The sequence below is a fragment of the Candoia aspera genome, chromosome 4, assembly GCF_035149785.1.
Source record: "Candoia aspera isolate rCanAsp1 chromosome 4, rCanAsp1.hap2, whole genome shotgun sequence".
NCBI lineage: Eukaryota > Metazoa > Chordata > Lepidosauria > Squamata > Boidae > Candoia > Candoia aspera.
Genome location: NC_086156.1, coordinates 72,074,682 through 72,089,068, shown reverse-complemented (window position 1 = coordinate 72,089,068; position 14,387 = coordinate 72,074,682). Strand labels below are relative to the sequence as shown.

The window sequence follows — 14,387 nt, the reverse complement described above, 5'->3', positions numbered from 1 at the left end:
ATCTGCAGCTCTTCCTACTAGCTTCTTTGAATACAGAGTTGGTTAAACTCAGAAATCCAGGATGCCAGAGTTGTACTTTGTATGTTCACTACCTCTACCCTTGTTCAAAATTGAGAAGGCAGAGTGAAATTTGTTATTTTAATGATTTATTTTTTAACAAAAAAAATTAATACAAGAGCATAATCATCTTCCTAATTATTTGTTAAAACAATGCAGTTGAATATTTCCATGCACATGGAATCAACCAGAATTTGTGTGTTGTCCAGATGGATCAATATTTTTGGATCCCATTGACTCTGAAAACAGTTACTTATATACACAAACATTTGTGCCGTCATAAACTAGGTCCATTGTCTGGATAATTATGGCATGGACAAGGTATGTATATTATTTCTTTTTTTCTTTATTTAGGACTGATAATAGGGAAAGACTGTATGGTGAGATTCCACATTAAACATTATCAAATAAAGGGGAATTTCCTTAATATGTGGTATTGCATGTTCCATGCGCATATTACCTAAAAGAGAAAAATCACCTGTCTTTCCCATATTAGAGGATATTTAGTTCCCTCTTGTGTCCAGTTTTGACATATGTTGGTATAAAGATCTTGACTCAGCTACTGTATATTCCTACCCTACTCCAAATCAATCTACAGTATTGTTTTTATGTCCTTCCCTTTTGCCTGCTCAATTCTAATGTTAACCCAACTAAGCAGAAACTATGCTCTGCAGCATACATTAAGGCTCAACCTTAACCTTTTTCCTCATTATTCATGAAAGTTCTCCTTCAAAAGAAGTTATTATGCAACATTTGGAATAAAATATACAGATGACAAAGTATGCAGATGCATCTGCATTTAATTTTTTTTAAACTCATCCTGCATTTCTTCCTTTGTATCCTCCCATATGAAATTAGGCTGAGAGCTACATGTGGCTTACAGATTTCCTTCTGTAGCTTTGCAGCTTGACAACCACTGGGGGAGGAGAAACAATAAAATATCTAAGTTACTGGACTTCCGGGGAAGAAATGGCAGACTGAAGGTGGCTCTGTGAAAAACGGCACTGACGACCGCGGCAGAATGAAGAGCCGGCAAGTAGACCGGTTCTTTGATCATTCTTCTCCAGACAAGGAGAGGACTTGAGATCACCCACAAGTACTCCAGACAGCTGCTCCTCATGAGGAGACTGCAAGACAGCTGTCTCCGGCAGGTTTAGAGCTCTGGGAGATGAGGGAATAACCATCTTGCTCAAACTGCAGTTGGTGCCTTTGAAAGAACACTAAGTTCGCATACTTCCTTTTCTAATCACTTTTGGAAATTGCTTGTTAACTGCTTTTCAGCTATTAGGAACCTCTGGATCAACAAGTTTTATAGCATCAGGTGAGTTTCCTTCAATCCTTAGTGAAAGAAGTTTTAAATACAAGTTTAAGGACTTAATTTTTTTTTTTGGAATAAACAGCAAAAGGGTGATTAGAACTTTGATTTTGGAAAGTTACAAATGGACTAAGGGCCCAAATAAATTTGAAATAAGATTTGGAATTAATTATAAAGAATTGTTCCCATGGTAAATGCTTTTGTTTTGAATTCTTAAAAAAAACCCGTAATAAGACTTTAAAAATTGGACACTAGAGGGAACTAGAAGGAACTAAAGATTATAATTAAAGGAGAAGAACACTCAAACTTGACTTACAAATACAGAATGAAGCAAAATATTTTAACCTTGGACATACTGAAGGATATTTTTGAACAATGGACCCAGAAGTTAATTTTAAGAGTGTCTCCCTCTATAGATAGACTGTGTTTAAAAGATGTTATGGAAGAACAAGTTTTACCTGACAAGACTGAGGCTGATCTGAAAGTGGATTTAAAAATGACAGGCTCCAAGAAAAAGATGTTACACGGAACATACAAAAGAAACCAGCTGATGTCATAATAATTAAAAGGGATATACAAATAACAAACCAAGAGAGTGACCTGGATAATTTTTCTATATTGGATTTACAAAAGAGGCTTGTTAAATCTCTGAAGAATTTTGTCAGAAGGCACAAAGAAAAAATGAAAAGAAATTAAGGTCTAGGACATTCTTTGAAGGGACTAAAGTTCAAGATTGTTAAAAGTAAAAGGAAGGAATATAAAGTTGGTTTATTTGATCAAGGTTAGGCTTATTGTTATTTCTGGTAATCCTTAATGGACTTTTGCTGACATCAGGACTGAAATAACAAGGCTTTAAGGGATGGGATATGGGAAGAAGAGATCATTTATTGTATTTTAAGAGCAGGTAATAAGTTACTAAGATTGTTTATACTTATTATGATGAAGGTGGGAAGTTACTTCTGTATATAGTTCTTTTCTTTTTCTTTACTATATTCTTATTTTTCTTTTTGTTTTGTTTTTTCTATATTTTCTTTTCTGCACCTATTTTTTCTTTTTATTCTTTTCTTTTTTTTAGTTTGTATTAGCTTGTATTGTTTTCATTGTAATTTTTAATAAAATTACTACCAAAAAAAAAAGATATCCAGGTTATTGAAATCTGTACCCAGTAGTTATATCTATGCCTGTGTCATATAATTCAGTATGTCTTTAAACTTTGTTTATTAGGTGGAAGTTCTATATGAAGATGAACCTCTAAAGGAATATTACACACTCATGGACATAACTTATATCTATCCTTGGCGAAGGGTGAGTAAGGAAGGAAATCCTCTATTTGAAAAAGACAGCCTGCATCATCTTAATGAGGTTTAATTTTCACACTAATGAGCAAATTTGGATATATTTTCCAAATTTCTGCCTATCAAGATGAGAACTAGAAACTTTACACTTTTTAGTAACATCTGGGATTGTATTAAAACATGTTCATGCAATGGAGAAAAGGGAAAGATAAATAACATCTTAGTGACCCTCTTGAATGTTGGCAAGTGTATCTCCCTATTCTACCCATGATTTTAGTTATCTTCCTATACACATAATGTACCATAGGGCTAATAAAAGTTTTGAGCTACTCCATAAGATTAAATTTTGCAATACTATATACCATTGTCAAGCCCTCTGAGGCTGGGAAACTCAAGAAACAAGAACCACTTGGATTTCTGGAACGACTTTTATTGCTGGTAGGGTAATGTAACAGAATCTTGGAAGCCTGCCAAAGCAGTTCTCCGGATCAACTTACACCCAATGTGACCAAGCTGGAGTTACTCCAAGTTTCTTTTTCACACTTTGCCCCTCCTCTAGACTGAGGAATCTGTTTTGTAATGGACCTACTCCATCCTCTGTGTCCCCAGGGTCTGTTAGAGATTCCATCACAACTGTAGTAAAATACAATAATATTTCAGTAAATTGTTTTTAGAGTGATGTTTGTCTTGTGAAGAACATATCCCACTTTTTTTTTAAAACAAAACAAAACAAAACAAAGCCAATCCATATGTTTGGCTCATCTTTAGTCAGAACAGAAAAATAAAGTGCAGGAAATTGATTTTTTTGAAAAAGCTTTTTTTTTTTAAAAAAGCCCTCAAGTCCTAGCTTTATTTGGAATGAAACTAGGAATTCTTGGAATTGAAGGTATGAGGGATGCCAGATTCAAGAAGCTGATTTAATACATACCTAAAAAACCAGGTATGGGATAATATGCACTTCCTTCTCCATTCAAAGAGAGATCCTGAGATGGGAAAGAGGAGAAAGAAAATTAAGGTTCAACTGATTTTATTTTTTATTTTTATTTTTTTGTGCCTTCAAGTCAGTGCTGACTCCTGGCAACTGCCTGGACAAGTCCCTGCAGTTTTCTTGGCAAGATTTCAGAAGTGGTTTGCCATTGCCTTGTTCCTAGGGCTGAGAGAGAGTGACTGGCCCAAGGGCACTCAGCTGGCTTTGTGCCTAAGGCAGGAATAGAACTCATGGTCTCCCAGTTTCTAGCCTGGTGCCTTCATGACTACACCAAACTGGCTCTCTCCAACTAAAATACTTATAACTTAATAGTAGGCTGTTTTAAAATTTTATATACATAGAAGAGCAGCCAATACTCCCGAACCATATACTAAAATTAGCTGGGGAAGGCCTGTGTATGACCATACAATAAGTTTGGCTTAGTATGTGGTGATTCTGAGTAGGTGTGGGAGCACCATTTAAATTAGGCAACAGCTGGTTTCTGAGCAGGTTTGTTACACATGCCATACATCAGGAGGTGGGGCTGGTGGGACCCATAGACTCAGAGACAGATTCTCACTGGGATGACCTCTTCTCTGCTTGTCTTTCTGGGGAACGGGGGGCAAATGCCTCATACTTAGTCCTAGCCACTTCTCGGCAGGAATTGCCAGGCATCTTTTGTGGAGCTGTGCTGCTGCCGCTTTGCCCTATAAAGTGTGCTGCCCACCATATCTTGCCAAAGGCATCCTATCATTTGTGGGGAGCCTGCTTGTGGGCTGTGAAAGATACCAGGTTACTTAGTTTAGTTCCTCAGCTTGATACTTAGAAAAAAAATAACCTGGCTGCATGAACTGGACCAAACTGGCTAAATAGCTTCTTTGGAGATGTGTCTTCTTAGTGGTGATGACCTGATTATGGGACTCTCTCCCAGGACAAATACAGCCAACCTCAGACTGCCTGGTTTTAAATCAAAGCTTAAGACATTTATCTATCTGTCTGTTTATCCGTCAACCAACCAACTGACCAAATAACATTTATATATTACCCCAATCCAGTATATGAACTGGGCAGTGTATAAGATCATGATATTTTATATACTGCTGATATTTGACCCTAAGGGGCCAAAGGCCCGCTTGACTCAAAACTGTTTCCAGTGCCTTCCAAAAATCAACAGAGGAGGGTCCAGGTATACCTTTGCAGACAGTGGATTGCATAAGGGACCACCACAGAGAAAGCCTGCCTTTTGGATCTGTTATCTCCCACAGGGTGGGATCTTGAACAGGCCTTCTCTATGTCTGGACTGGGCAAGCAGAATCATATTTAGAAAGGTGGTCCCTGATATGTGCTTATTTACAGGATAATAACTGCCTGAGGACCGTTTACGTTGGCAGAGTGCTAGGAAAGCATTTGGCCCCAGAGAGATCAGAAAAGTCACACAACAGGCATTTCTATAAAAATAATTTTATTTACAGAAAGCAAACATATTTAAAAGGCTGTTTGTTGAGAGGAGAGATTTCTCTCAGCTGCATATTCTCTGCAAGCCTACACAGAAGGGAAACTGAAACTAAAACAAGTTCAGGCAAGTTCCTCCCTTAGGCAATGCAACCATTAACACGTGAAAAGGGAACAATTAAATTCAACCTCTTTACCCTGCCAAAATGATTAGTTACCATAGTAACCTTAATCTGTAGTAGAAAACAATATATTAACAGTTTATTAGGTCAGTTTATATATTTCAGTATTGACAAATGGCTTTAACCGTTGTACAGCTGCACTTTTATGGTCTTTTTGTTTTTATAGTTTTTAAAATAATGTCTGATGTTTTACTGTGATTCTTTGCTGTTGTTTTCTTTTGGAGGAAGAGCAATATGCAAGTTATTAATTCATCCTCTTTCTTTCCTTCCATAGAATGGCCCTCTCCCATTGAAGTACCGTGTCCAACCAGCCTGCAAGAGGTTAAAACTCTCCTCTCAGCCTCCCAACTCTGAGTGCACCAACACCAGCGGGGCTTCAGAGTGTGAATCTGTCAGCGACAAAGCTCATAGCCCAGCCACCTTGCCAGCTACCACCTCCTCCTCGTTGCCAAGTCCTGCCACACCTTCCCATGGCTCCCCAAGCTCCAACACCACCACCGTAAGCATTCCAGCCAACCCTGCATCTGGTGCCATGCTCAATGGCACCTCGAACTGCCACCAGATGCAACCTTTGGCCAGTAGGGGGCGCAAAACCATGGTGAATGGTAGCCCAGCCATGTCAGCCTTGACTTAAAAGGAGCACTGTTTTTGTTGGAACCGGAGTTTTATAAATAAGTATATTATGTGTAGATAAGGGCAATGGTGGATGGGGTGGGGAAATTATACATACTTATTTTCTATCAACTGACTTGTTTTAATTTAAGAAAAATGCAAAAAGTAAAAAAAATCCAATGTGTCACTTTTTTAATTTTTGAAAAGCAAAAATGTGCTCATGTAACTGCATGGTGGCATCTGTGTAAAAACTGCAGCCCTTTCTGGATGATGATTCTTCTTTTCTATTATTATTTCTGTCCTTGATTTGTAGTGAGATTTGATGCACAGTCTTGGAGAGAAAAAATGCACAGTCCCAAATCAACCAGGCTTTCATAGAAGCACATATAGCTTTCCTGGGTCCTTTTTGTCAGATGACTGTAGCTCACTTCCTTCCTCGCCTCCGCCCCCCTGTCCCTTTTATACATTCCCATTCCATTGTGCAGCTTTTAGTCCTATGTTTGTACCTTTCTCTCTTAAGGACCTTGGGTCCAACCACTTGTCAAGCCAAGCTGCTGCTGAAGGGTCAGAAGGGAGGAGTGGACATTTTTGTGCATGGAAAGGGGTGACAGTGTGCTCATTCTCTATGATGTGAAGGTTGCTAGTCACTGTAGACATGCACAGTGCCAGAACAATAACATGGCCCCTGGAGAAAGAGGGTTAACAGCTACTGTAAGCAGCAGAGAAAGGAGTCAGAGCAGGAAGCGAGGCCAGATGTTAGTGGTTGGAATGTGGATGAGGATGAGGATGAGGATGTGGATGTGGATCTGCCCTAAGTCTTGTTCCTGTAATGATAGTGATTACTTGTTCTTTTCCTATAGAAATAGCCTAGAAATAGATTCTAAAGCTGTCTCTTTGGTGGCAGCAGGTTCCCCACTAATGACTTGAAACAGTGTCTTCTAGAATCATCCACTGATCCTGTGCTGAAATAACAGTATTGAGGACAAGCTTTACATCTCCACAGCAATGGTGAGATGATGCTGGAAGACACAATAAGTTACAAGAGGGGATTCTGTCGATGTCTCAAAAGGACTTGGACTAGGGATTAATTGATTCTTATGTTCCACCATTTCTCTGTTCAGAAAATGCAGTGTTGCAGCTGGAAGGTGAATGGATACAGTGCCTTCCACTGGCATACCATCACCAGCCCTATGGCTGGAGCAGTTTACACCATTAACCACAGTATGGTGGCCTTGGCGCCTTGTACTAAGCACTTAGTTGTTGGAATAATATGCCTTGAAGCTTCATCTTTTATTTATATTCCCCTTGTTACACTTGTTCATGATGTCTCTATCTTCAGAGCACATCTTTGCTCTTGTTTTAAATAACTTCAGCCATATATTTCTCTACCAATGGATGTGGGAATAGTTTGCATACTAACAATTCTTTCTCGGAGATCTCTTGGTTGTTTGCAGACATACAGTTTGCAGGACCTGGCTAGAAATGGGCTGGGGACAACTGGAGAAAGTCAACCACCTGCATGTGACCTTCCTAAGCACACTTGGCTGACTACTGTCACAGGCAGATGATTCATCTATACAAATCTTTGACCCTTATTAGAAAAGCAGCTTTTTAATCCTTATGATTCTTGCTCTGAGAGCTATGATGCTTGATAGTGGTTTAAATTTGTAGTGTAGATGTGTGCTTTTGAGAGTGATTCTAACAAGTAGAACCACAGTATTAATTTCCGCAGTCTTGAATTCATGGAATTCCTGCTGCAATTCTCAGGCTTTCAGTTCATAATATAAGGATTTCCACCAGGGTTCTCAAACTCTGTGGTGCTGTGACTGTCTAAAATAATAAATTAATTCATGTGATTTCCCCTCCTCCACAATAATATTGATGGTGGTGGAAGGAGCTGACAAAGTATGTCATTTTTATCAGCAGCTACCTAAAATGGTGAGCTTAGTGCTGTACTCTCTTTCTGGCTCGAAGGAGGGCCCTGAGCCTGCGTGTCTCCTCATCAGCCATGCGCTGTACATGATGTGGTTCCTCCCTTCCTGCTTTCCCTAGTAGTTGGAGCTCTGCAGTCTCTGCATTCCCAACCCTCCTACTTTTCCACCTTTCTGGCTACCCAGAAATGTGTGACACCCCCCCTTCTAATTCACTTATGAGCCCCTTGGGGGTCACAGCTTCAGAACCCTTGATTCAGCAAGCAAATTTGTTTGGGGGAAAGCCAGAGTCACCTTATCCCAAGTCCTTGGAATGAGAAATATTTTTGTAGCCTTTATAGAACCCTATTCTGCATTTTATTAAAGACCTTGTTTGTTTAATCTTCTTGTAAATTTGATTTAGAAAAATAAATACAGTGCCTTTGCAAAGGAAACTATTAATGTGCTGAGGTAGTGAACAGGGGTTTGTGATTTAAATGGCCAGGTATGGGGGGATCTTTTCTTCTGCTAATTTGTGCTTCAAGACTGCCAGATGGAAACGCACAACTTCCAAAGGGAAGAGTTTTCTTCTTCCATCACTTTCAATCCTTTCCCCTTAGAGAAGAAAATAGTACCTAGAATTACTCCTCCCGATTTCCTTTCCTTTCCTTCCCTTTCCTTCCCTTTCCTTTCCTTCCCTTCCCTTTCCTTTTTCCTTCCCTTCCCTTCCCTTCCCTTCCCTTTCCTTCCCTTTCCATAGGAAGGGCTAACTAGACACAAGCACATTTTGTACTCCTGGAAGTCAAATCCCAGAGATTTTGTTTGTTTTTCCTCTGGTTGATTCTCTGGAAGGCAGTTGTTCTCACAAGTGCAAACCATGTTTGGAAATAAATTTCCACAGGTGACTTGGTTGTACCAGGAGTGCAGAAACCAGCTGGACACGGGGGCAAAGAGATGCAATGGGCAGTGGAGAAAGTGTGTGTTAGCAACCTGTGGTGCTCTCCTGTCAGGCCTTCCCTCACCCACCCTACGCTTGTGAGCCAGATCAACTGCCAGCACAATAAGAGGGGTATTAAGCCTGCTCCTGTCCTCCAGCTGCTGTCTATTCTAGGGGTCTGGTGGACCTTGCACAAGGTTTGAAGAGTAGTGTATTCTTTCCCTTGCGCCTACCTTTTTATGTGTGCTCACAGAATGAGGAGGAAGAATCATTGCCCTGAGAAGAACCTCCCAAATTCTCTCTTTTATGCCTGACCCATCCAGAGGCAAGGCCATAGGACTGCCTTGCTGGATCAGGCCAAAGGTCAAGCTGCCTCACCTAGCACTTTGACTGCGATCCAAAGAGCTGATTACCCTGGAGGAATGGGACTTTGGGCCATTTTTGTTCTCAACAGCCAGCCCCTCTATTCCCTTCTTCCTATTCATTAATCACTTTGGAGTTTCCCCCTTGGATTCAAAAGCACTTGGCCATCCTGCATGGAAGGCTTCTGTAGGAAAACCACATGAAAACTAGTTCATGCTTCTTTGGAGGGCTGCCTCTGTGGTCTGCAGCATCAGTATCTGGAGATATGCGGCCTTTGAGTAGTTTGGCTACCAAAGATATCCCACCCTTCCACAGCCTACATTTAGAGCAGCCGTCCCAGAAAACCTGCCTTCACAAAGGTAGATTGTTTCTCTGCTGAACTGCTCTTGGAATTTAAAAAAAAACAAACTCTTTCCAAACTTGCTTCTCTTAATTGCTGTCTTTGTTGCTTGTTCTGTCTTCCAAGTAAGGCTGAGCAGTAGCTGTTCCTGAATTAATTTCCCTGATTATTTTTTAAAAAACAACCTTATGTCTAAAGAAAGGGGGGGGCTTGAAGTTTTGTGCTTTCAGCATCATTTGTGGTAGTGCCATAATGTCAAGGATGTAAGTGTATGCAGAGGGAAACCTGATAACAATGCCAGGCATAAGTACTCTGTTACTGTGGAAGTTGCAATTCCCATGTGGTATTTCGGGAAGTGATTTTAGTGCAGGACTACCTGCACTGTTCCAATGTGATTCTGTTCGCCAGTCCAGTCCTCTTTTTAAAAAGAAAAGAACCACCTTCTGTTACCCTAACACAACTTGCTGGCAAATTGTGTTTGCATCTCTTGCCTCTGAGTTGGTAAGCTGGAAAAGGCAGTGTCTCTCATTGGGCTGGATTTGGCCTGGGGCCTCCAGTTGCTGTCCTATACATTCATCAGTGTTTTGTCCTGAAGACCTAGAAGGGGTGAGATGGTACTACAGCGGTTTTCCTGAACCCAATGGATTGGATGATATCACCCATTGTCCCCAGCCAACACTGTGCTCATTCTAGCAATCGTTTCTTCTTATCCTGTTGGCTGAGACTGAGTTTGATCCTGCCAATGGCATTAAGCCATGCTAAAAAGTTGCTGGACTTGGAAATTAGGAAAGTCTTTCTGTCTGTTCATTATCTTTGTATATACTGAATAAACTGACCAAGGCAATTAAGGAGCCTGATGTTTTTCTTCTCCTTTACCCCCCCCTTTTTTGTATATTTTTTTTAATATGGTACAAACGAAATTGCTCTGTATGTTTGCAAACCTGTATGATGTTTTAATGTGCTGTAATATATTCTGATATTCATATATTGTTATTGGTTAAAACATTTGTATCAATAATGCAGTTTGTAAATGGTAATAAATGCTACAATTTTGTCCTTCAGTCTGTTGTCTGGAATATTCTGATAGGCTTGTTGCGTCTTGCAAAGTCTGCCTTCCCCCTTTCCCCAGGTTCCCAGTTGTGCAAAAGGAACATAAATTGCTGCACATAGAGAGAAAGAGAGAAGAAAGGACCCTGTTAGCTCATTAAAGGTAATCTGGTGATAGATGGGTATTATTCCAGGATTGGTGGTGGAATCTGAAATACTCACCATTGTATCATGCATGGCCCTCCAATTTGGTGCTCTTCTGTCAGGGTGAGACTGCAATTCCCAGAATTCCTTGCCAGCATAGAAGTTGCAGTCCCATTAAATCTGAAGGGTACTAGGTTGGGGAAGGTGATGTAGAAAGTAGCAATTTATACCATGATTTGGCTACTTAGCATTGCCATGTTCTGATATCCTCTGTTTAACATTCACACACTTTCCTAATAATCCCTGGGACCTGAATGTGACTTTTTTATGTGCTACTTGCATAACATGGACGTTTTCTATGAAAGCTGAATTAGACATGGTGATAAATGCATCTTTTTATTTCAGATGCACATTTTAAAAATATTGCATGTGGCTGCTGTGGAGGATGATGGACCTTCTCAGGATTGCAGGCAGGCAGGGGTGGGTAGCCCAACACTTTGAATGGGAGGAGAACACACATTGGCAGCAAGAGGCACCTCCCCCGAGGCAAATAGTCTTCAAAGGAGGGCTCTTCCTCCACAGCACAGAAGGCAGGTTTAAATCCCCCACTTCCTAACTAATGGGATGCAGATTTAAAACATCAGACATATCCTCTAGTATCTGATATATGTATTTTTTTAAAGGTGACTATAAAAATACAACAGCCTCAAGTAAACCTTAAGGTCTACTGTGGCCTTGGGTATACTTTCCAAGCCCTGTTTACCCTAGGAACTTTTTCAGCTACTGTATAGCCCTTCATAATGAGAATTTTGAAGCCATCAGTGGACAGCTAGAACCACTGAATGGAGCAGAGCTTAATACAGCGAAAAGATGTGCACAGGAAAGAATATTATCTAAAATAGCATTAATAAGCATGTTAGAGAAATATAGGTTATTGATCTTACACACTTAGCCTACCCAAGCATAAAGAATTACTTAGACAAAGTAGGTTCAAAAGTAAGCAAAAAGAAAGGTCTTATTCATTTATTTGGTCCAGTTACATCCATTCAGGAAAAATGATTATTGTTCTTCTTTCTTTCTCTAAACTGAATTAACCCTTAGCCCTTATTGCTGCTAAAGGCTGCATGCAGAAAGGGGGAACCTCCTTACTCGAGGCCCATGCATGACCCTCAGATGGAAGGAGCAGCACCAACATGCTTCCTTCTCAGATGGTAGAAGAAGGTACAACTAAGGAATGTGGGAGGGACAACAAACAGCCTCCTCCAGAAGCACATAGAGAATTGCATCCTAGAACGAACTCATCCACATGCTAATGAGGCATGCTGATTTGCTGGGACCCCCAACAAATTTAAGGCTGTCTATAACTAGTACCTCTTAACAAAATTGAAATCTTCTGTCAAGGAGAGTTGAACATTTGCAAACTGATAGCATTTCTCCTTTTGCAAAACTTAATGTGAGGGGTGGAGATGTCAATTCAGCAGCCTTGAATTTAAAGGCCTTCTTCATAACCAGGAGAACTGGATAACTTAAACTGAGATGTTCCCACATGCTCCAGCACCTTACCCAGGAATGGAATAGTGGGAGACCAGTTAGAGATCATCCCAAAATGAGGAATTCAGGAAAGGGTTCTTTAAGCAAGTTCTCACTGCTGTCTCTTTGAGGCGTAAGAGATTCACACTTTGGCCTCAAGAAACATTCACCTCCCTTTGCCACTAAGTGGCTGCTCTTTCCTTTCCTTTAGAAAGACAAGGGCCCAGCACATATGAGGTCTATCTAATTTGTCCAAGGTTCTGTCTGCATCCTCAGGTTGTACAGATAGAAAAACAGCCATTATGATACCATAAGCAAAGGCCAACATTGTATCCACCAGGAGAGGCAGATTAGTACTGATATAAGCAATTATCTCTGCAAAACACAATAACATGCAAATTGGTGGCTCAATGCCAATCTCAAATGGTCTATATTTTCTTGTGACTAAAAAGCTCCATTGGGTGATTGTGGCAACACAATGGCTGCATAACAGAATTTCTTTTTCACCATTGCTGACATAGCACAGGCTTTAGTCAAGGTCTGTTTCATGTTTTCCACCAATGTTGCTTTAGTTACTATCCAGATTGTTTCTTGCCAGCAGCTTTGGGGAAGAACAGGGAGCTCATTTGTCACAATACTGGAAGAGAAGGTGCTCTGCATCAATCATATTCACTATTTAGGACACTTCCTCATTCCAGAAGTCATCTCTGATAAAACCACTTGTCAAGATTATAGAAGACCAACCCTCCCATCTCCTGCCAAAAACTGTGAGAAAACATTCAGATCCATCACTCTCTTGGGCAAAAACATATTTATCAGCCCTTGTTCCTCCTCTAGTAAGTCTAAATCCCAGCAGACAGTGGGATATAGCAAGTTCTTCCCTGTTTATCCCAGTCAACCTGGAAAGCCAGATCCAACATCTGTCCTGATGAGTGTGTGGGACCAAACTGAGTTTAGATGGCAAAGAGAACAGCAATGGATCCACATGACACATTCTCTGGGAGCAGGATTTCCTAAGGAGAGTGTAGCAAGACTGCTTTTGCCTAACCCTGAAGAGAAGATGGTTAAGAGAATTATTGTAGCAAAAGTATTAAAATGCAGAAAGATTATTTCAGATTTGTTTATTCATTTATTAAATAAATTTATATAGTTGCCCACAACCAGAAGGAACTTTCAGCGGCTAACAAAATAAAAACACAATACAATAAAATGACCATGTAAAACAATAAACAATGTTGGGACCCAAATAAAACTCACATCCATGCACCAGCCACCCTGTGCCACCTCTATCAACTTCTGGGCCCCAGTGCCTGGGGAAAAGCCATGTCGTCACCGATTTCTGAAGGCCAGCAGAGTCAGGGACATCCATATCTCTGAGGGGAGGCTGTTCCATAAGACAGGCACCATGACAGAGAAGGCACGCTTCCAAGGTCCCACCAGGTGACTCTGCTTCACCAAGGGCCTGTCAGATTATTATATCCGCTAAGCCATGGCAAAAAAATAAAGGACCCCACAGGATTAGGGGTCTCTGCAGAGGAAGGGGGAGTCAAGATGGCAGTTGAGACTGCATGATCAGAGCCCCACCCCTTTTCTATGTGCAATGCCATTTACTTTCTCTAATTCCTGCTCACTAAACCATTCATCCATCTAACTTAAGTTTTAGTGAAGGGAAGACAGTTGGCTTAATGGCCGCCGCCTCGCTTTTGCTAATACCTTGTGCAAGGAAGAAGTGGGGCGGGGGGGGGGGGGGGAAGCACCGGAAGTAATGAAATGCACCAGAAACAATGAAATGTACCAGGAACTATGAAATGTATAAGTTGCCAATACAAGGTAATGTCCAGTGTTGACCCCAGGTGATTGGTTTATTCAAATGTAAGCTATTGTATGAAGGATGTATAAAAACTGAAAACCTTTGTCTCTGGGTGTGGCTTCCTCCGAGCACGTTGCTGCCTGAGCCGTTGGATCATCCACCCGGCTGCTTTACTTGGCCAAATAAAGAGCTGTTAGTTTTCTGAAGCCTCTGCCTGGAGTCTTTATTTTTGGCGTTAAGAGTGTCCAGTTTAGTTTAGGGTTTGCTGGAACCTTACATTTTTCTGGTGCCCAACGTGGGGCTCGAAGGCAACGTTCCTTCAGGATGGGTCTCCACTGACCCCCTCACGGAAGAGCCCTTTTCCGGCTCTCGCCTTTGGACACGGCTCCCGGGGAAAACCAGCTTTGACCAGCGGCGACGTCAAGA

At 40.9% G+C, this 14,387-nt stretch overlaps 1 protein-coding gene across 2 annotated transcripts in view; it reads left to right on the top strand.

The window, feature by feature from the left end:
* The window catches only part of PCGF2 (polycomb group ring finger 2), a 56,152-nt gene extending 47,679 nt beyond the window's left edge, over nt 1–8,473 (top strand). For both annotated transcript variants that reach the window (XM_063300487.1, XM_063300486.1), the window contains exons 9-10: nt 2,597–2,677; nt 5,543–8,473. In XM_063300487.1, coding sequence (XP_063156557.1) covers nt 2,597–2,677; nt 5,543–5,902 — 441 coding nt within the window. In that variant the 3' untranslated portion in view covers nt 5,903–8,473. The remainder of the gene's footprint in view (nt 1–2,596; nt 2,678–5,542) is intronic.
* Nucleotides 8,474–14,387: the final 5,914 nt, after the last annotated feature.